Source organism: Macaca fascicularis, chromosome 7, assembly GCF_037993035.2.
Source record: "Macaca fascicularis isolate 582-1 chromosome 7, T2T-MFA8v1.1".
Classification (NCBI taxonomy): domain Eukaryota; kingdom Metazoa; phylum Chordata; class Mammalia; order Primates; family Cercopithecidae; genus Macaca; species Macaca fascicularis.
The window spans coordinates 16669074-16692298 of record NC_088381.1 but is presented as its reverse complement, the minus strand read 5'-3'; the positions used below and the strand labels follow the sequence as shown (position 1 = coordinate 16692298).

At 39.9% G+C, this 23225-nt stretch overlaps 1 protein-coding gene across 8 annotated transcripts in view; it reads right to left on the bottom strand.

Annotated features, from left to right (window-relative positions):
• The window catches only part of BUB1B (BUB1 mitotic checkpoint serine/threonine kinase B), a 62434-nt gene that overhangs the window by 23693 nt on the left and 15516 nt on the right, over positions 1-23225 (bottom strand). For all 8 annotated transcript variants that reach the window (XM_073995501.1, XM_005559155.5, XM_015452640.4 and 5 more), the window contains 4 exons: positions 15914-16083; positions 14415-14629; positions 14152-14243; positions 2415-2644 (listed from right to left, as the gene is read on the bottom strand). In XM_073995501.1, the coding sequence (XP_073851602.1) occupies positions 2415-2644; positions 14152-14243; positions 14415-14629; positions 15914-16083 (707 nt within the window). The remainder of the gene's footprint in view (positions 1-2414; positions 2645-14151; positions 14244-14414; positions 14630-15913; positions 16084-23225) is intronic.

The window sequence follows — 23225 nt, the reverse complement described above, 5'->3', positions numbered from 1 at the left end:
GTTTTGTTTGTTTTCGGATATGAGGTCTTGCTATATTGCTCAGGCTGGTCTCAAACTTCTGGGTTCAATCCTTCTGCCTCACCCTCCTGAGTAGCTGGGACTACAGGCACATGCTACCATGCTTGGCCATGCAGGGTTTTGCAGGTTAGGGTAAAGAGGCATAGATAGTGAACCATGTGCTTATTAGTCAATTAATGAATGATGGGGTGTGACTGAAAAGTCTGAGGTGAGTACACTAAGGAGGCTCAGGAAATAGAAAAGAATTAGAGGATAGAAATCTGAAAGAAGCCAGAGTTTTTGAAAGAAGAGGGAAAAATGATTTGGAAGTGCAATGCAAAGAAAAACAACCTTTGTTTAGGCCCTGATTGTGGCTTCTTCTTTTCTTGTATTCTTCCCTGAGAGTAAGTAGTTAGCAAGTCTTCGAAGCCAGTTTTTGACAATAACTAGAAACCACATTTATTGAAATGAGGATTTATATAAGGGTACAAACTTATACACAGATGGGAATTTATACAAGCTCATGAAATAGATTCAGAGACCAGCTGAGAAATGAGTATTAAGGTCTGCATGCTAGCTCATGCCTATAATCCCAGCACTTTGAAAGGCCAAGGTGGGAGGATAACTTGAGCCCAGGAGTTTGAGACCAGCCTGGGCAACACAGGGAGACCCCGTCTATTTAAAACAAAACAAAACAACACAACACAACACAATAGAAATGAATATTAAAAAATTCTCAGAGGTCAGTGCCTTCTTATTCCTAATTAAATCCCATCTAATCTAGAGTAGGTCCTTCTCTGGCTAGTTGAAAACAAAATGTACTTTTTCTTTTTCCCACAGAAATGAAAATTCACCAGGTTGCCCAGGCTGGTCTTTTTTCCCCCAAAGTGCTGGGATTACAGGTGTGAGTCACTATGCTCAGCCCTAAAATGGACTTTCATTTTCCTTCTATATACCTGGTACAGACTAAGCTTTTCCCTTAGGAAACAGTTTTTATCTAGATACCTAGTTCCTTTTCTGGTTCATATTTGGCCACCCTTCTAGCCTATTTCTTTGCTGGAGTGGTTCTCCTTTTCTAAAACCCTTACTCAACTAACACCTTGCTTTGCAACTATCCCTCTCTCCTACCTAGACACACAGGTTCAATTTGAACCCAGAGCACTTTTGACAATCTTGGATGACACTAATTAGTGTAACAAATGAAAACAATTCCAAACTTACTAACAGTCTGCTTTACCAAAGTTGTCACCTGGAACTCAGAAAAGATTGCTCCTCAAAGTATAAGTGATGGTTAAGTTTCCCAGCTAACCCCACAAACACTACATCCTCTTAAGAGAGCTGAGCTATATTAGTAGGTTATTCTGGATATCCATGTATAAAAGAAACATTACTTTCGGCCGGGCGCGGTGGCTCAAGCCTGTAATCCCAGCACTTTGGGAGGCCGAGACGGGCGGATCACGAGGTCAGGAGATGGAGACCATCCTGGCGAACACGGTGAAACCCCGTCTCTACTAAAAAAATACAAAAAACTAGCCGGGCGAGGTGGCGGGCGCCTGTAGTCCCAGCTACACAGGAGGCTGAGGCAGGAGAATGGCGTAAACCCGGGAGGCGGAGCTTGCAGTGAGCTGAGATCCGGCCACTGCGCTCCAGCCCCGGCGACAGAGCGAGACTCCGTCTCAAAAAAAAAAAAAAAAAAAAGAAACATTACTTTCTCCTTATAGATCCTAATAAAAAATGTCTAAATGGAAGTGGACCCTCCCCTACCTCATTTTCTGTACCCTTCTTTACTCTCCTTCACCTTCTCAAGCCTTAAGCCTCATATGCCTTACTTCCCTACTTTCCAGCCCATTCTGCCCCACCTCTTGCTTTCAAGTACTCAAGGCTCCAGAATCAGAACTGTTTCCTGTTTCCCAAAAATTCCCATATCTCACTTTTTAAACCTTTTTAATTTATAATGTCTTTAAAAAATATGAATATCCATAATCTAAATCATTGCAGTGTGACCTTAGGTTAATCTAAATAAGCTCCTGGAGAAATTTCAGACAAAATATCAAAGGTAAAGTGGAATATTTCAAGCAATAGCATTAGGAAAGTACTTAATAGGGATGCATGGAATGCACATATATGCATGTCAGGGATCACAGCCACCTGCTTATTGTATTGGGGAACATAAATTGTTCACACAGTTCAGAACTTCTTCCTTTACTTCTAAACATACTCAGTACCCCCACACCTCAAGGAGTTTTCGTGGAAGGCAGCAATGGGAGTTTGGCTGATACACAGAAAGAAACAGTACAACCATAGAAATATCACATAAAGGTGCAAAGTATAAGGTTAGTTTTCTTCAGACGTAGTAGATCAGCTCAACCTTCACACAACTAAGTTAAGTCCTTTTCACAAACTTGAATTACACACACCTTCCCTTTGCTCTTTTAATTTCTTCCGGAAAACTTCAGCCCGGATTTCTTCAAAGGAGAATTCCCCCACTCCTGCATAAATCTTCTCCTTACAATACATCATTTTCTCTTTCTTCTCCTCAGATGCTTGCTGATGGCTCTGAACCCTTTGTAGAGGATCTCCTTCTTCCTTTCCAGGCTTTCTGGTGCTGAGGATGTGGTTTATACTAGGTTCAATTTTACATGGTGTCCTAAAGAAGCAAAATTACTATTATTCATATGGGTAAAAATAAAAAAAATAAGATTGATAAAATAAAAAATAATTTACAAGGGCCATCAATAATTATGTTCTGCAAATCTGGAGGCATTATATTACCTGACTTCAAACTATACTGTAAGGCCATAGTCACCAAAACATCATAATACTGGTATAAAAACAGGCATATAGACCAATGGAACAGAATAGAGAGCCCAGAAATCAAGCCAAATACTCACAGTCAACTGATCTTTGACAAAGCAAACAAAAACATAAAGTGGGGAAAGATACTGTATTCAACAAATGGTGCTGGGATAATTGGCAAGCCACATGTAGGAGAATGAAACTGGATTCTCCTCTCTCACGTTATACAAAAAGTCAACTCAAGGTGGATCAAAGACTTAATTAAATCTAAGATTTGAAACCATAAAAATTCTAGAAGATAACATTGGAAAAACCCTTCTAGACATTGGCTTAGGTAAAGACTTCATGACCAAGAACCCAAAAGCAAATGCAAGAAAAACAAAGATAATTAGATGGGACTAAACTAAACTAAAAAGCTTCTGCACAGCAAAAGGAAACAGACAACCCACAGAGTGGGAGAAAATCTTCGCAATCTATGCATCTGACAAACGACTAATATTCAGAATCTACAAGGAACTCAAGCAAATCAGCAAGAAAAAAACAAACAATCCCATCAAAAATTGGGCTAAGGGCATGAATAGACAATTTTCAAAAGATATACAAATGGCAAACAAGCATATGAAAAAAGTTCAACATCACTAATTATCAGGGAAATGCAAATCAAAACCACAATGTGATACCCCCTTACTCCTGTGAGAATGGCCATAATAAAAAAATCAAAAAATAATAGATACTGGCATGGATGTGGTGAAACGGGAACACATTTACACTGTTGGGGAGAATGTAAATTTGTACAACCACTATGGAAAACAGTGTGAAGATTCCTTAAGGAACTAAAAGTAGATCCACCATTCGATCCAGCAATCCCATTCCTGGGTATCTACCCAGAAGAAAAGAAGTCATTATATGAAAAAGATACTTGCACATGTATGTTTTAGCAGCACAATTCACAACTGCAAAAATATGGAACCAGCCCAAATGCCCATCAGTCAATGCGTAGATAAAGAAAATGTGGTATATATCTACCATGAAATACTACTCAGCCATAAAAAGGAACAAAATAATGGCATTTGAAGCAACCTGGATGGAATTGGAGACCATTATTCTAAGTGAGGTAACTGAGGAATGGAAAACCAAACATCGTATGTTCTCACTCATTAAGTGGGAGCTAAGCTACAAGGATGCAAAGGCATAAAAACGATACAGTGGACTTTGGGGATTCGGGAGAATAAGGGTTAAAAGATTACACAACGGGTACAGTGTACACTGCTCGGGTGACGGGTGCACCAAAATTTCAGAAATTACCACTAAGTAACTTATCTGTGTAACCAAATACCACCTGTTCTCCAAAACCTATTGAAATTTTAAAAAAAGGAAAATAAAATTATGTTCTGAGTACCACCTCTGCTATGATAAGGAAGGAAATCAGCCACAAGTGGGATCATCAAGTAGCTTACATTATTTATAGGTGAAAATAAATCTTAATACCATATCCTAATGATACCCAGTATATAAAAAAATAAGTTAACCTATGCAATACAAACCATTTTTCATGGTTTAGTATCCAAAAGAATTAGAGTTAAGAATATAGCAGTAGGAACCCAATAATATTAAGTCCAAGGTGCTCAGTTGAGGGGGGAGAATCAGAGTGGTAGCAGAGATTTTAAAAGAATGAAGTATAAGATACTTCAACCATGATACAGCAGATATTTTCAACCCTGTGGATCAGAATAACTTATATATCTTTTCTTTTCTTTTTTTGAGACGGAGTCTGGCTCTGTCGCCCAGGCTGGAGTGCAGTCGCCGGATCTCAGCTCACTGCAAGCTCCGCCTCCTGGGTTCACGCCATTCTCCTGCCTCAGCCTCCTGAGTAGCTGGGACTACAGGCGCCCGCCACCACGCCCGGCTAGTTTTTTGTATTTTTTAGTAGAGACGGGGTTTCACTGTGTTAGCCAGGATGGTCTCGATCTCCCGACCTAGTGATCCGCCCATCTCGGCCTCCCAAAGTGCTGGGATTACAGGCTTGAGCCACCGCGCCTGGCCACCTTTTCTTATATACCTTTGTACAACAAAAGATACCGGTCCTTCCCAGACTCAGTGAATCAAAAACTGTAATGGTAGGGTCCAAGCATTTATATGCTTAAAAAGTTTCCCCAACTTGCTCAGCCTGCTAGAGGACATCTATGAAAAACCCATACTAACATCATACTCATGGTGAAAGGCTAGATGCTTTCCCCCTAAGATCAGGAACAAGACAAGGATGTCCATTCTTGTCACTTTTACACAACATTGTACTAGAAGTTCTAGTCAAGGCTATTAGGCAAGAGAAACAAATAAAAGGAGTCCAGATGGGAAAGGAAGAAGCAAAACGATCTCTTTTTGCAGAAGATATGATCTTAGATAACAAACGAGTTCATCAAAGTCAAAGCATACAAGATCAGTATACAAAAATCAATGTATTTTATCCATTTGCAGTGAACAATCTGAAAATAAAATTAATCTCATCTCAAGGCAGCATGTAAAGAAAGGGAAAAAAGAAAATGAAATTAAGAAAACAATTCTATTTACTATAGCTTCAAAAACAGTAAAATACTTCACAATAAATTTAAAATAAGGAAGTGAGAGAAGACATATAGATGGAGGTTGGGCACAGTGGCCTGTAATTCCAGCACTTCGCGAGGCTGAAGCAGGAGGATCACTTGAGGCCAGGAGTTCAAGACCAGCCTGGGCAATACAGTAAGATCCTGTCTTTTTTTTTTTTTCTTTTGAGACAGAATCTTGCTCTTGTCACCCAGGCTGGAGTGCAATGGCACGATCGCAGCTCACTGCAACCTCCGCCTCCCAGGTTCAAGCAATTCTCCTGCCTCAGCCTCCCGAGTAGCTGGGATTACAGGCGCCTGCCACCAGGCCTGGTTAATTTTTGTATTTTTAGTAGAGATGGGCTTTTGCCATGTTTGCGAACTTCTGACGCCAACATGGCTGAGACCCTGTCTTTAAAAAAAAAAATTAGGGCCGGGCGCTGTGGCTCAAGCCTATAATCCCAGCACTTTGGGAGGCCGAGATGGGCAGATCACGAGGTCAGGAGATCGAGACCATCCTGGCTAACACGGTGAAACCCTGTCTCTACTAAAAAAATACAAAAAACTAGCCGAGCGTGGTGGCGGGCGCCTGTAGTCCCAGCTACTCAGGAGGCTGAGGCGGGAGAATGGCGTAAACCCGGGAGGTGGAGCTTGCAGTGAGCTGAGATCTGGCCACTCCAGCCTGGGTCCGTCTCAAAAAAAAAAAAAATTTAGTCAGGCGTGGTGGCATGCACCTGTAGTACCAGCTACCAGGGTGGATAAGGCAGGAGGATTACTTGAGCCCAGCCTGGGCAACAGAGTGAGACACTATCTCTAAGGGCGAAAAAAAAAAAAATATATATATATATATATATTTTTTATATATTATATATTATATATTTATATATATTTTATATATTTATATATATTTTTAGAGACACTGTCTCTAAAAATAGTATATATATAGGTGGTATATATATAGATACATATGTAGATGATAATAAGCATATGAAAAGATGCTTCCCATGTCATTAAGGAATTGCAAATTAAAACAATAAGATACTGCTGCACACACATTAGAATGGTTAAAATCTAAAATACTGATGACACTGAATGCTGCCAAGGATGTGGAACAATAGAAGCTCTCATTCATTGGTGGTAGGAATGCAAAACAGTATAGCTACTTTGAAAAATAACTTGGTACATTTCTACAAAGCTAAAATTAGTCTTATTATGCAATCCAGCCAAATGAGTTGAAAACTTACGTCTACACAAAAACCTGGCTGGGTGTGGTGGCTCATGCCTGTAATCCCAGTGCTTTGGGAGGCTGAGGCAGGAGGATCACTTGATCCCAGGAGTTCAAGACCAGGCTGGGCAACACAGTGAGACTCTGTCTTTAAAAAAAAAAAAAAATAAGCCAGCCATGGTGGCACGCACCTGTAGTCCCAGCCACTAGGGAGCACGAGGTGGGAGGATCACTTGAGTCCAGGAGTCAGGACTGCAGTGAGCCAGGATCATGCTACTGTAGGTGAAATAACAAGACTATTTAAAACAAACAAACAAGCAAACAAACCTGCACATGAATGTCTACAGCAACCTTATTCATAATTGCTAAAACTTGTAAGTCACCAGAATGACCTCCTGTGGGTGAATGGATAAACAAATCGTGGCACATCTATACAATGGAATATCATTCAGCACTATAAATGAGGTATTGTGCCAGAAGAAGATGCAGAGGAACCTTATTGTTAAGTGGAAGGAGCCAGATTGAAAAGGCTATATATACTATGATTCCAACTACATGACTTTCTGGAAAGGGCAGAACTGTAAAGACAATCAAAAGATCAATAATTCCCAGGGATTTTGGGAGAGAGAGAAAGGGATGAACAAATGGAGCACAGGGATTTCTGGGACAATGAAACTATTCTGAATGACACCGTAATGATGGATATATAACATTATGCATTTGTTAAAACCCACAGAACTGTAAAACACATTAGAGTGAATCCTAATGTAAACAAAGAACTTTAACCAATAATAATGTATCAATATTGGTTCATCAATTATAACAAATGTACCACACTCATGCATGATGTTAGTAATAGGAAAAACTGTGCACAGGGTTGAGGGATGGGGAGGGAGTATATGGGAACTCTCTGTGCTTTCGACTGCATTTTTCTGCAAACCTAACACTGCCCTAAAAAATAAAGTCTATTAATTAAAGAAAAAGAAGTGCAAAACTTGTATTCTGAAACCTACAAAACATTGAAAGAATTTAAAGATATACATAACTGGAAAGACATCCCCATGTTCATGAACCAGAAGACTTAATATTTTTAAGATGTCAATATTCATTAACTTAACCTACAGATTCAACAGAATCCCTATCAAAATTCCAGCTGGTTTTTCTGCAGAAATTGACAGGTTAATCTTAAAATTGATAAGGAATTACAAGGGAATCAGAACAGTCAAAACAATCTTCAAAAAGAGGAACAAAGTTGGATTCATCCTTCTCAATTTCAAGTTACTACAAATCTGCAGTAATCGAGATTGTGTAGGGGGAAAAAAAAAGATTGTGTGGCCGGGCGCGGTGGCTCAAGCCTGTAATCCCAGCACTTTGGGAGGCCGAGACGGGCGGATCACGAGGTCAGGAGATCGAGACCATCCTGGCTAACACCGTGAAACCCCGTCTCTACTAAAAATACAAAAAACTAGCCGGGCGAGGTGGCGGGCGCCTGTAGTCCCAGCTACTCCGGAGGCTGAGGCAGGAGAATGGCCTAAACCCGGGAGGCGGAGCTTGCAGTGAGCTGAGATCCGGCCACTGCACTCCAGCCCGGGCTACAGACCAAGACTCCGTCTCAAAAAAAAAAAAAAAAAAAAAAAAAAAAAAAAAAAAAAAAAGATTGTGTGGTATTGACATAAGGACAGACGAATAGATAAATGGAATAGAATTAAGAGTCTAGAAATAAATTCATACATTTCGGTCAACTGATATTTCAACAAGAGTGCCAAGACCATTTAATGGCAAAAGAGTAGTCTTCAACAAGTGGTGCTGGGACCACTAGATATCTACATGGAGAAAAATGAATTTGGACTCCTTCCTTATACCATACACAAAAATTAGCTAAGAATGGATCACAGACCTAAATGTAAGAGCTAAAACTATAAAGCTCCTAGAAGAAAATGTATAGAAGTACATCTTCATGACTTTGGATTAGTCAGAGCCTTCTAAGATATGACACCGAAAGCTTAGGGACAAAATTTTAAAAAACAGATAAATTGCACTTCATCAAAATTTTAAATAACTTTTGGTCTTCAAAAGAGATCACTGAGAAAATAAAATGACAACCCAGAATGGGAGAAAATATTTGCAAATCATATATCTGATCAGAACTTGTATCTAGAATACCTAAAGGACTCTTAAACTCAACAACAAAAAACTAAATAGAGTAGTTTCTCCTTACTCATGGTTTCACTTTCAGCAGTTTCAGTTATCTACGGTCAATGATGGTCCAAAAATATTAAGTGAAAAATTCCAGAAATAATTCATCAGTTTTAAATTACAAGTCATTCTGGCCAGGCGCAGTGGCCCATGCCTGTAATCTCAGCACTTTGGGATGCTGAGTCGGTCGGGTGGATCACTGAGCCCAAGAGTTGGAGACCAGCCTGGGCAATATGGCAAAACTCCGTCTCTACTATAAACACAGAAATTAGCTGGATGTGATGACACAAGCCTGTAATCTCAGCTACTTGGGAGGCTGAGGCACAAGAATTGGTTGAACCCAGGAGGCTGAGGTTGCAGTGAGCCACGATGGCACCACTGCACTCCAGCCTGGGCAACAGAGTGAGACTCGGTCTCAAAAAATAAAAATAAAAATTACAAGGCGTTCTGACTATCCTGATGAAATCCCATATACTCCCATTTTGTTCCACCTAGGATGTGAATCATCCTTTTGTTTAGCATCCACATATTAGTCACTTAGTAGCTGACTCTTATCAGATCAGCTGTCCCAGCATTGCAGTTCTTGTGCTCAAGTAACCCTTATTATACTTAATAATGGTCCCAAAGCATGAGAGTAGTGCTGCTGGTGATTTGGATACGCCAAAGGTGAAAGTTCTTAACTTTTATTTTATTATTTTATTTCATTTTTAGAGACAGGATCTGGATCTGTTGCCTAGGCTGGAGTACAGTGGCGTGACCCTGGCTCACTGCAGCCATGGACTCCTGGGTACAAAAAATCCTCCCACTTCATCCTCCATAGTAAGGGAAACCAAAGGCAAGTGCCACTGTGCCCAGCCAGTTTATTTTTATTTTTAGTAGAAATGAGGTCTCACTATGTTGCTCAGGCTGGTCTTGAACTCCCGGTCTCAAGCAATCCTCCTGCCCCAGTCTCCCAAAGACAAAAAATCATACGCTGAAGTTGATAAGATTTACAGTAAGAATGAATCTTCTATCGGTGAAATTGTGAAGAAGGAAAAAAAAACTTAGTTTTGCTGTTATACCTCAAACTGCAAAAGTTATGGCCACAGTACATGTATAAGATAACATAGTATATAAACGGTTTGGTACTATGAAGTTTCGGGCATCCACTGGAGTCTTGGAACATATCCCCTACAGATAAGGAGGGACTACTGTAATCCAAAGGAAAAATAGGCAAAGGATTTAAACAGACATTTCTACAAAGAAGATATACAAAAGGCCAATAAACCTATGAAAATAGGCTCAACATCATTAGTCATTGGGAAAATGCAAATCGAAACCAGCGAAATACCACTTTACATCCGCTAGAATGACAATAACCAAAAAAGGCATAATAACAAGTGTAGGGAAGGAATTGGAGTACTCGTACATTAGGGGAATGTGGGAGTGTAAAATGGTGCAGCTTCTTTGGAAAACAATTTGACAGTTCCTCAAAATATTGAACATGGAGTTATCACATGATCCAACAATTCCTCTCCTAGGTATACAGCCAAGAAAAATGAAAACACGTGTCCACACAAAAATGTATATACAGTATTCACAGCAACATTATCCATAATAGCCAAAAAATGAAAACAATTAAAATTTCTATCTACTGATGAATGGTTAAATAAAATGTTGTGGATCCACACAATGGAATATTACTTGGCAATAAAAAAGAATGAAGTACTGATACATGTCACAGCGTGGATGAACCTTGAAAACATTACCCTAAGTGAAGGAAACCAGTTAGAAAAGACCATACACTGCCCGGACGCAGTGGCTCACGCCTATAATCCCAGCAGTGTGGGAAGCCGAGGTGGGCAGATCACTTGAGGTCAGGAGTTTGAGACCAGCCTGGCCAGTGTGGTTAAAGCCTGTCTTTACTGAAAATACAAAAGTTAGCCAGGAGTGGTGGCACATGCCTGTAGTCCCAGCTACTCAGGAGGCTGAGACAGGAGAATTGCTTGAACCCGGGAGGAAAAGGTTGCAGTGAGCAGAGATTGCGCCAGTGCACTCCAGCCTGGGTGACAGAGCAAGACTCTGTCTAAAAACAAAAACAAAAACAAAAACCACATATTATATTATTTACATGAGATGTCTAGAATTGGTAAATTATCTAGAGACAAAAACAGTTGGCCAGGCGCGCAGGCTCACGCCTGTAATCCCAGCACTTTGGGAGGCCAAGGTGGGTGGATCATGAGGTCAGGAAATCGAGACCATCCTGGCTAATACGATGAAACCCCATCTCTACTAAAAACACAAAAAATTAGCAGGGCGTGGTGGTGGGCGCCTGTAGTCCCAGCTACTCGGGAGGCTGAGGCAGGAGAATGGCATGAACCCAGGAGGCAGAGCTTGTGGTGAGCAGAGATCACACCACTGCACTCCAGCCTGGGCGACAGAGCGAGACTCCGTCTCAAAAAACAAAAACAAAAACAAAAACAAACAAAAAAACAGTTGATTGCTAAGGTGGGGATTAGGATAATGGTGGGGAATTCAGTCTTACAGGATTGGGTACAAGGTTCTTTCTGGAGTGATGAAAATGCTCTAAAATTGATTGTGGTAAGGGCTGCACAACTCTGTGAACATACTAAAAGCCACGGGATTATACTTCAATGAAGTTTAAAAAAAAAAAAAAAAAGCTCTAAAAGGCTGGGTGTGGTGGCTAACGCCTGTAATCCCAGCACTTTGAGAGGCTAAGGTGGGTGAATCACGAGGTCAGGAGTTCAAGACCAGACTGGCCAACATGGTGAAACCCCGGCTCTACTAAAAATACAAAAATTAGCTGGGCGTGGTGGCAGGCATCTGTAATGCCAGCTACTTGGGAGGCTGAGACAGGAGAATCGCTTGAACCCAGGAAGCAGAGGTTGCAGTGACCCAAGATTGCACCACTGCACTCCAGCCTGGGCAACAGAGTGAGACTCTGTCTCAAAAATAGTAAGTTTAATATTTCCTATACCATATTAATTTTAACATAAGTCGTATTTCTACAAAATGACTTGAAACATTAGAAAAACCAGACATCGATAAATGTATGTTATCAATTTCTATAAAGGCTCATAGGATTTTCTTTTTTATTTTTGTTATTTATTTATTTTTGAGACAAGGTCTCACTCTGTACCCAAGCTGGAGTGCAGTGGTGCAGTCACAGCTCACTGTAGCCTAAAACTCCTGGGCTCAAGTGACGCCTAGCCTCCCAAGTAGCTGGGACCATAGGTGCAAGCCACCACACTTGGCTAATTTTTAAATTTTTTGTGGAGATGGGGTCTCCCTGTGTTGCCCAGGCTGGTCTTGAACTCCTGGGCTCAAGCAATCCTTGCACCTCGGCCTCCCAAAGTGCTGAAATTACAGGCATGAGCCACCATGCCAGGCTGGTTTTTCTTTATTATTACAATTGATTTATTTTTTAGAGATAGGTTCTTGCCCTGTTGCCCATGCTGGAGTGCTGTGGCATGATCATAGCTCACTGTAGCTTCAAACTCTTGGGCTCAAGTGATCCTCCTTCAGTCACTCGAGTAGTTAGGACTACCAGCACCCACTGCCATACCCAGATAATTAAAAAAAAACTGTTGGCCGGGTGCAGTGGCTCAAGCCTGTAATCCCAGCACTTTGGGAGGCTGAGGCGGGTGGATCATGAGGTCAGGAGATCGAGACCATCCTGGCTAGCATGGTGAAACCCCGTCTCTACTAAAAAATAGACAAAATTAGCCAGGCATGGTGGCGGGCCCTGTGGTCCCAGCTACTCCAGAGGCTGAGTTAGGAGAATGGTGTGAACCTGAAAGGTGGAGCTTGCAGTGAGCTGAGATTGTGCCACTGCACTCCAGCCTGGGCAACAGAGCGAGACTCTGTCTCAAAAAAAAAAAAAAAAATTGTTTTGTAGGGTCAGGTTTTTGCTGTGTTGCTCAGGCTGGTTTCGAACTCCTGGCCTCGAGTGATTCTCCTGCCTTGGCCTCCCAAAGTGCTCGGATGGCAAACATGGGCTGCCATGTCTGTTGAACCAGGAGGTCAAGGTTGCAGTGAGCCAAGATGGTGCCACTGCACTCCAGCCTGCTGGGCAACAGAGCAAGACTGTTTAAAAACAACAAAAAAAAATAGCCTTCCCCTTGTCCTGAGCACTTAGGCAGAACAGAATTTTTGCTCAAAATCTTAATTATTATTTTTGCATTCCTAGCATGTAGTGGGAGTTATAAATTAGTTATGAGGTAACTCTTGGAATGGGACAGAATTCAACCTAGTATTAGAACCAGGGCCGGGGGTGGCTCACACCTGTAATCCCAGCACTTTGGGAGGCCAAGGCGGGCGGATCATGAGGTCAAGAGATCGAGACCATCCTGGTTAACACGGTAAAACCCCGTCTCTACTAAAAATACAAAAAATTAGCCAGGCGTGGTGGCGGACGCCTGTAGTCCCAGCTACTTGGGAAGCTGAGGCAGGAGAATGGCATGAACCCGGGAGGTGGAGCTTGCAGTGAGCCAAGATCACGTCACTGCACTCCAGCCTGGGCGACAGAGTGAGACTCCGTCTCAAAAAAAAAAAAAAAAAAAAAAAAAGAACTAGGCAATGTTAAGCATTAGACTAAATCTCAGGCTGGCTTGCTGACTTGTTTATTTAACCACCAGCTACTATACTTTTTCTTAAAAACAGAAACGCTAAGGATTAGGAAGAAAGGAGAAAAATATGTCCAGAAGGAAAAAGCAGGATAAAAGGGAAAACTATCATCATTTCTCATTACTATCAATGACAAAATGAGAACGTCTCACTTAAATCACATTATCTTTTCCCTACATCCCCATTATCCCATCAGACAAATCTTCGAACTTAACTGCTGAAGCCTCTCCCATCCATGCTCCCTTCTGCTTTCATTACCTACCCTGCCCAAATACCACTCCTTAACATCCTTGCCTGAACCATTCCAATAGCTTATTTATCTGTGTTCAATCCATCTTCCAGAATAGCCGCCATTAATTTTCCTAAAGCAATGTTCAGTAATGAAAATATAAACCTAATTAATAAGTTTATTCCTTAATAAAATATTAACAAATGGTCTTTTAACCCTAACATACTCAAAGGAATACAAACATGAAGTATATACAAAACTTTGGTTACTATTTTCTAATAAATAGAGACAGGGTCTCACTAGGCTGCCCAGGCTGGTCTTGAACACCTAGGCTCTAGGGATCCTCCCGCCTCCACCTGTGCTGGGATTACAGGTGTGAGCTACTACACCTGGCCTGGTTACTTTCATCTTCACAAAGAAGAAAATGCCTCTGGGAAGTAGAATAGGTGCCTCTGCCCACTCTTAATAATTCTCACTTCAAAATATCCAAAAATCACACTCACATAACTGGCTGTTGTGCAGTCTCTTCCACATATGGTGTAAAACTGGGAAGCACAGCGGGTACAGCCATCAGTGACGCTGTATTGCCACGAGGCTGGAGATGAAGAAGAAAACTAAAATTACCATAGTTTTATGTTCTGAGACAGCATATATAGACCATACCTAAATATTCAAGAGGACTTAAAAGAGGTGGTAAAAATACTTCTCTACTCTAAATGTGAAGTCTTTGTTGTGTCAGCAAAGCACTGGATCTAAGAGTCCTTACCCTGTATTCCAAGGACCTGCCTGTGTTCCAAGGGCCTGCTTGCAGCTCATTCTCTTTGGCCCTGGGCACCGGGGGTGCTATCCATGGCTGGACTGTAGGCTTAGACAACTCTGCTATAGAAGCCTCATCAGCATTTTCATCAAAAACAGTAATTCTACTATTACTTTGCATCTGTTGAGGAAATGGATTTTGGAGTCCTCTGTTCTGGCTTGGAGCTAGGAGCAAAAATATTAAAACTTCATGTAAAATGTTTCATTATTAACTTAGATGCCAGATAAAGTATACCTATTCTTCCCCAACTCAAGGAGAATATTTCCACTACAATAGAAAAAAATATTTTTTTAAATAAAAAACTTAATAAATCAAATATAGAATCGTTTTATCCATTCTTTGTTACTTATATTCTGCCTTTTCCCTCCTCCAGTCACCCCCCATCTTTTATTCACAGATTTCCAAAAAAGACATTCTACATCTTCCTTCAGTCATCATTATAACATTATCTAGTTTTATCAGAAACTAACCTAAGTTTTATTCTTCAGTTTTAAACTTTCTCTCAATGGAGTATATCCAGAGATATACTGGAACTAGAGAATACAAAATTAACCCATTTATTAGGGGTTTTCTCTGTTGTGGGGCTGGTTATTAACCAAGCTTCATCACAATCTGGATGAAATAGCCTTTGGGACCATACATTTTCTATATCCTAATTCTAGAATCACCAAGCAACATTCTGATTATTGATAAATTGATACCAGGAAAGAAATAAGAGATTTTAAAAAAGTCTGGTTTACATGTCTAACTGCTATAAATATAATAAATAAAAGCTTATTATTCTCTGTACCTTCTGGTCGATTTTGCTATGAACCTAAAACTGCTCTAAAAAATAGTCAGTGTTGTCCAGATGCAGTGGCTCACACCTATAATCCTAGCTACTTGGGAGGCTGAGGCAAGAGGACTGCTTGAGCCTAGGAGTTTGAAGCTGTGGTGAGCTATGATTGCACCACCACGTTTCAGGCAACAGAGCGAGAACCTATCTCTTAAAAAAAAAAAGTCAATGTTAATTAAAACAAAATTATTGCTGATCTTTGGGTATACAGAGAGTCTAATGTCTGGTCCCAAAGGGCTCTGAAGGCAGGGTTCTTAACCATATTAGTATCATTCTCTGAGGCTTTGGTATACATAAGTTTCACTTTAACAACACCTGCTATGTTACTACATATCTTCTTTCAACTTACAATTCAAACTCAGAAAATCTTGATGCTTCCTAAATATTAGGTCTTTCTTAATTAAGACACAAAGTTACTGATGCATTTTGATTTTACTGTACACTGTAATATTAGCTCTCCTTTGACTTCCTTCTTTGTGCTACTCAGTATTCAGCAAACTAGAACAGTGCCCACAGGTATACTTATGTATTATCTGCTTACATGAGTTTACCACTTATGTGATTTTACCACTAAAAACTAACAGTTTTCCGAAATAACATTTAACAAACTTACCCTTGAGAGCACCTCCTACACGGATGATTGGAGCTCTTGCTGTCTTTTTCCCTTTGCTCTTTAGTTCAGCTAGTGTGCTTCGTTGTGGTACAGAAGACTCAAAAACTTCCTCCTCTTCTTCTTTCTCAAGTGCCAACAGAGTTTGTCGAGACACTCGAGCTTGGAATTGTCTAAAGCAGCAGAATGGACAACTAACTTTTAGTGAGGTGACCACGACTTTACCAGACTCTAAATTTCCAATTTGTTAAACTAAACAAATTAGAAGAATAGGCTGGGGGAAGAATGCAGAAATATCCCAAAGAACATGTTTATTCTCTCGGAAGTAAAGAGAGTCACCTTAAGATCATGAAAAGTTTTGGCTAGAATGATTTAACTTTCCCTTTAAATGCCCAAGTTTGACCAATTTAAATTATTCTGAAAATCACCATTAAGTTGATCTGAGGATCAGGTTAGGGTTATTAAGACTAAGATCACAGAATTTATTAAGATTAGAGTTTCCCCACCAACTTTTTATTAGAAAACTGGACCCACCAATTGTTAATATTATGCCACATCTATTTTATCACTGAGTGTCTTTTTCTATACACATGCATGCGCACACACGCACATATACAGTTTCTCCTGACCTATATGAAATGAAGTTGCATGTGACATGACATTTTACTTTAGCAAAGCTGGCAGAAGTTTGAAAAGTAAACTTCCTATGCTGCCGCCACAGTTTTAAGTATTATCAGAAAAGATTCTCCATTCCTACCACTGCTTCATTCAACCAGCCTTGAAAAGTATTATCATAAGGGTAAAAAACCCCCAAAAAACCCAGAATAAATTGCAGGTGCTGGCCAAGATGGAGTATGCCCACTATACCTTTTTTCTCTCTCTCTCTCACTGATAGGATCAAAAACTGTAGACAATATACAAAAAAAGCAACTAACTGAGGGCTCTGAAAAGTCAACAAAAGCAAATGGACTGTGGAGAGGGGTCAAAACTTGAAGAAACAACCCACGCAGGATTGTTTCCTGTTTTTTATTCTTCTATTTTCTCTTGTGGTTTTGAACTGTTGCAATGGTGGTATGTGAATCTGAAACTCCTAAAGAAACCCCAATCCTTACTGGCATAAGGACTGGGAAAAGAGGACTCTGAAGGCCAAAGAATATGGGAGGAGAACTGCAAAGGAATGAGCTGAACAAGAGGATCTCCTAATTCTGTATGTGAATTGGCACACATCTTAGGTTCCCTCTTGAGCTGTGCATGCACAGGGTAGATTCAAAGCAGCACAGAAAAGGCTTTGAGAACTGAACTATGATTAAACCACTGCCCAAGCCCCAGATTAACCCTTAAGCAGGACGTGCATGGGACAGACCCAAAGCAATATAGCAAATGACTTGAAAACTGAACTGACAATGGAACGAATAGCCACACAAGATGACAAAGAACTTGTAATATCTGAAGTGTGGTTGTCTACTAAGACAAAAACATAGATATTCTCCAGAGAATATCAGCCAACAGGATCAGAGTCTTATAACATAGGGTCAGGATAAATGTCCAGGGTACAAGAATTACTTGACACACAAAGAACTAGGAAAATGTGACCAACTTTCAAAGGAAAAAACAATAAGCGAATGCAAACATAAAATGACCCAGATGGTATCGTTTTCAGATGGAGATTTTATTTTATTTTTTTGAGACAGAGTCTCATTCTGTCACCCAAGCTGGAATACAGTGGCGCAATCTCGACTCACTACAACCTCTGCTTCCTGGGTTTAAGCGATTCTCTTGCCTCAGCCTCCCGAGTGGCTGAGATTACAGGTACCCACAACCACGCCCAGGTAGTTTTTGTATTTTTAGTAGAGATGGGGTTTCACCATATTGGCCAGGCTGGTCTCTCAAACTCCCGACCTCAAGTGATTTGCCCGCCTTGGCCTCCCAAAGTGTTGGGATTACAGGCGTGAGCCACCGTGCCCAGCTTGGAGATTTTAAAGTACCTAATATAACTATGTTCCATAAGATAAAGGTAAAAACATTTGAAATGAATGGAAGGACAGAAATTCTCAACAGAGAAACAGAAATTACAAAAAAGAATGAAATAGAAATTTTAGAATTGAAAAATACAGTATCTGAAATAAAAAATTTATGTTGAATGGTTTCAATAGCAGGATGGAGATGGAAGAGAAAAGAATAAGTGAACCTGAAGACAGAGCAATAAAAATGGGCCAATCTAAAAAACAAAAAGAAAAATGGCTTAACAGAGCTTCAGGGACCTATGGAATGATACCAAAAAGTTTAATTTGGCAGATTCTTGGTAGCAGAGTGGGGAGAAATGATCTAAAATTTGTGCAACTGAAGTCCCAGAGAGAGAAAGAAGAAAGAGATGTAGGTATAAAAAAGCATTTAAAAAATAATGGCTGAAAACTTGTCAAATTTTGTGAAAGGCATACATTTGCAAATTCAAAAGGCCCAGTGAACCCCAAACAGATGAAATGTAAAGAAAATCACATCTAGGCAGGGTGTGGTGGCTCATGCTTGTAATCCCAGCACTTTCCAAGGCCAAGGCGGGTGGATTACCTGAGATAAGGAGTTCCAGACCATGCTGACCAACATGGAGAAACCCTATTTCTACTAAAAATAGAAAATTAGCTGGGTGTGGTGGCGGATGCCTGTAATCCTAGCTACTCAAGAGGCTGAGGCAGGAGAATCGCTTGAACCCAGGAGGTGGAGGTTGCTGTGAGCTGAGATTGTGCCACTGCACTCCAGCCTGGGTGACAGAACTCGACTCTGCCTCAAAAAAAAAAAAAAAAAAAAAAAATCACATCTAGACACATCACAATCAAACTTCTGAAAGCCCAAGCTAAACAAGAAAAAATCTTGGACAAGGCCAGAGAAAAATCAACACATTATGTATAGGTCAGGAACTACTAAATGACTACAGATTTCTTATTAGAAACCATGGAGGGCCGGGCGCAGTGGCCCATGCCTGTAATCCCAGCACTTTGGGAGGCCGAGGCATGCGGATCATGAGGTCAGGAGATCGAACCATCCTACCTCAGTGAAACCCTGTCTCTACTAAAAATACAAAAAGTAGCCAGTTGTGGTAGCAGGTGTCTGTAATCCCAGCTACTCGGGAGGCTGAGGCAGGAGAATGGCGCGAACCCGGGAGGCAGAGCTTGCAGAGCGCCAAGATTGCGCCACTGCACTCCAGCCTGGGTGACAGAGCAAGACTCCGTCTCAAAAAAAAAAAAAAGGAAAGAAATCACAGAGGCCAGAAGACAGTGGAATAACATCATTAAAGTGGTGAAAGAAAATAAATGTTGGCTGGGCATGGTGGCTCATGCCTGTAATCCCAGCACTTTGGGAGGCCAAGGTGGGCAGATCATTTGAGGTCAGGAGTTTGAGACCAGCCCAGCCAATGTGATGAAATCCCATATCTTCTAAAAATACAAAAATCAGCCGGGTGTGGTGATGCATGCCTATAGTCCCAGCTACTTAGCTACTCGGGAGGCTGAGGCAAGAGAATCACTTGAGCTTGGGAGGTGGAGGTTGCAGAGAACCGAAATCGTGCCATCCATTGCACTCCAGCCTGGGCGACAGAGCGAGACTCCATCTCAAAAAGAAAAGAAAAGAAAAGAAAAGTGGACCCAGAATACTATATCCAGTAAAAATATCTTTCAGGAAAGAACATGAAATGAAGACATTCTCAGATGAAGAAAAACTAGGAGAACTGACAACAGTCCTGCTCTGAAAGAAAATGGCTATAAGAAGTTCTTCAGGCTGGGCGCGGTGGCTCAAGCCTGTAATCCCAGCACTTTGGGAGGCCGAGACGGGTGGATCACGAGGTCAGGAGATCGAGACCATCCTGGCTAACACGGTGAAACCCTGTCTCTACTAAAAAATACAAAAAAAAAACTAGCCGGGCGAGGTGGCGGGTGCCTGTAGTCCCAGCTACTCGGGAGACTGAGGCAGGAGAATGGCGTGGACCCGGGAGGCAGAGCTTGCAGTGAGCTGAGATCCGGCCACTGCACTCCAGCCTGGGAGACAGAGCGAGACTCTGTCTCAAAAAAAAAAAAAAAAAAAAAAGTTGTTCTTCAGACTAAAGGGAAATGATACTAGAAGGGAACTTGGAGCTTCAGGAATGAAGAAAGAACAACAACAAGAAAAAAGGGTAAACACAAAAGACTATTTTCCTAAGTTATTTAAGATATATATATGGCTTTTGAAAGCAAAACAAAATATTGTCTGGTGGGGTTTTTAATGCATATAGATGCAATACATATGGCAAGTATACCAAAAGAGTAGGGAATATAAAGGAACCTTTATGGTTATAAAGCTTCTGTATTTTACTTTAAATGGTAAAATATTAACTCTAAGTAGAATGTGAAAGTTTAGGTATATTATATACCTTATAGCAACCACATAAAAAGTTGTAATAGACAAAAAGCCGATAATACAATTTAAAATGAAATACTAAAAAATATTCAGATAATCCAAAAGAAGGTAGGAAAGAGGACAAAGAGGAACAAAAGACATGGAACAAATAATAAAATAGTAGACCTAAACCCAACAACATTAAAAATTCTATTGAATGGTCTCAACATAACAAAAAAGATATTGTTAGAGTTCATGGAAAAAACACGATCCAACTATTTGCTGTGTATAAGAAACCCACTTAAAAAATATAAAGACATAGACAGGTTATAAGTTAAAGAAGTTAATTAACATAAGTGTCACTAAAGTTGGTATATAACCCTCCACTGCTAAATTCGACTGGCTTAACAAAAAGGTAAAAAGAAAATGACACAAAAACCTGTTACACAAATGTTCACACAGTACTATTTTGTAATAGTCAAAAATTGCAAACAACCTAAAGGTTCACTAACTGATGAATGGATAAATAAAATGGATAAATAATATTCATATGATAGAATATCATTCGGCAATAAACAGGAATAAAGTACTGATACATGTCGCAACTATGTTCATTTATGATGAACCTTGAAAATAGTATGCTGAAAATCCCCGTTCCACCCTCCCCTCCCTGGAAAAAAAAAAAAAAAAGGAAATAGTATGCTAAGTGAAAGAAGCCAATCACAAAAGACCATGTATTGTAGGATTCCGTTTAACTGAAAAGTCCAGAATAAGCAAATCCATAGACACGAAGAGCAGAGCAGTGGTTGCCTAGGAGCGAGGTAAGTAGGAATGGGGAGTGACTGCTACTGGGCATGGGGTTCATTTTAGGGTGTGAAAAATGTTCTAAAATTAGATTGTAATGATGATTACACAACTCTAAAAGTGTTTTGTTTTTTTTTTGTTTCTTTTTTGTTTTGTTTTTTAAAGTAAAGAAAGGGAAAAGATGTATCACACAAACAAAAAGGAAGCTGGGGTAGCTGTACTAATATCAGACCAGGTAGACTTCTGAACAAGGAGTATTATCAGGGATAAAGGGAGACATTATATAATGATACAGGGGTCAATTCTAAATGTTTATGCATCTAACAACAGAACTTCAAAATATATTAAGCAAAATTGATGGGACTAAAAGAAATAGACAAAATCACAAAAAGGCTTCAAAACCCTTCTTAGTAATTGATATAACAAGTAGACAGAAAGTCATCAATGATACAGAAGACCAGAACAGACTACCAGTCAACTTGCCCTAAATTATATTTACAGAATATTATACTCTAAAAAACAGAATACACATATTTTTCAAGTGTACATGAAACATTCAACAAGATAAACCATAATCTGGGTGATAAAACAAATCTTAACAAATTTAAGACTTGAAACCATATACATTATGTTCTCTGACCACTATGGAATTAAACTAGATATCAATAACAGATATCTGAAAAATCCAAAAACACTTACTAACTTAAGTAATACATTCTAAGTAACTTATGGGTCAAAAGGAAGACACAAGACAAGTTAGAAAATATTTTGAACTAAATTGAAATGAAAATACAGTATATCACAACTTGTGGGATACAACTAAAGCAGTGCTTAGAAGGGAATTTAGAGCATTAAATGTTTATATTAGAAAAAGAGAAAGGTCTAGAATCAGTGATCTAGGCTTTCACCTTAAACTACAAAAAGAAGAGCAAGTTATACCCAAAGTAAACGGAAAGAAATAAAGTGCAGAAATAAAATTAAGAACAGAAAATCATTAAGAGAAAAAAAAAAAAAAATCAATGAACCCAAAAGCTGGTTTTCTAAAACAATCAATAAAATTGATATCTTAGCTACACTGAGAAGACACAAATTACCAATATCAGGAGAAAGAGGGAGAATCACTACATAACCTGCAGACATTAAAAGCATAGTAAGGGAATATTATGAACAAGTCTATGCCCACAAACTCATTAACTTGGATGAATGGATCAATTCCTTGAAAGACAAAAATCTACCGAAGTTTACTTAAAAAAAAAAAAAAGCCTAAATAAATGGAGAATTATACCATATTCCTGTATAATCCTAATCAAAATCCCAGAAAGCTGATTCTAAAACTTATATAGAAAGTCAAATGAACTACCAGAGTTAAATGTAAGAACAAAGTTAGAGGACTCATTTTATCTGCTTTCTAGACTTACTATAAGGGTATAGATAGCATGGTAAACACTAATGGATAGACACAGACATTGGTAGAAAAAACAGAATAATAGAAATAAACCTACATAAATATGATCAACTAATTTTTTTTTTTTTTTTTTTGAGACGGAGTCTCGCTCTGTCGCCCAGGCTGGAGTGCAGTGGCGCGATCTCGGCTTACTGCAAGCTCCGCCTCCCGGGTTCATGCCATTCTCCTGCCTCAGCCTCCCGAGTAGCTGGGACTACAGGCGCCCACAACCGCGCCCGGCTAATTTTTTGTATTTTTAGTAGAGACGGGGTTTCACCGTGGTCTCGATCTCCTGACCTTGTGATCCGCCCGCCTCGGCCTCCCAAAGTGCTGGGATTACAGGCGTGAGCCACCGCGCCCGGCCAACTAATTTTTTTTAAATCAAGGTATAAAGGCAATTCAATGGAGAAAGATTAGTCTTCTCAACAAATGGCATTGGAGCAAATGAACATTAAAATGCTAAAAAAAAAAAAAAAAACCTCTATCTTCTACAAAAATTAACTCAAAATGGATCAGCGATCTAAATGTAAAAAGTGAAATTATAAAACTTGAAAATGAAAATCTCTACGACAACCTTTGGCTAGATAAAAAATTCTTAGACACATCAAAAGCACAATTCATACAAGAAAATCTTGTAAATTAGACTTCTTTAAAATTAAAAACTTCTGTTCTAAAAAAGACAGCTAAGAAAATGAACAGACCAGG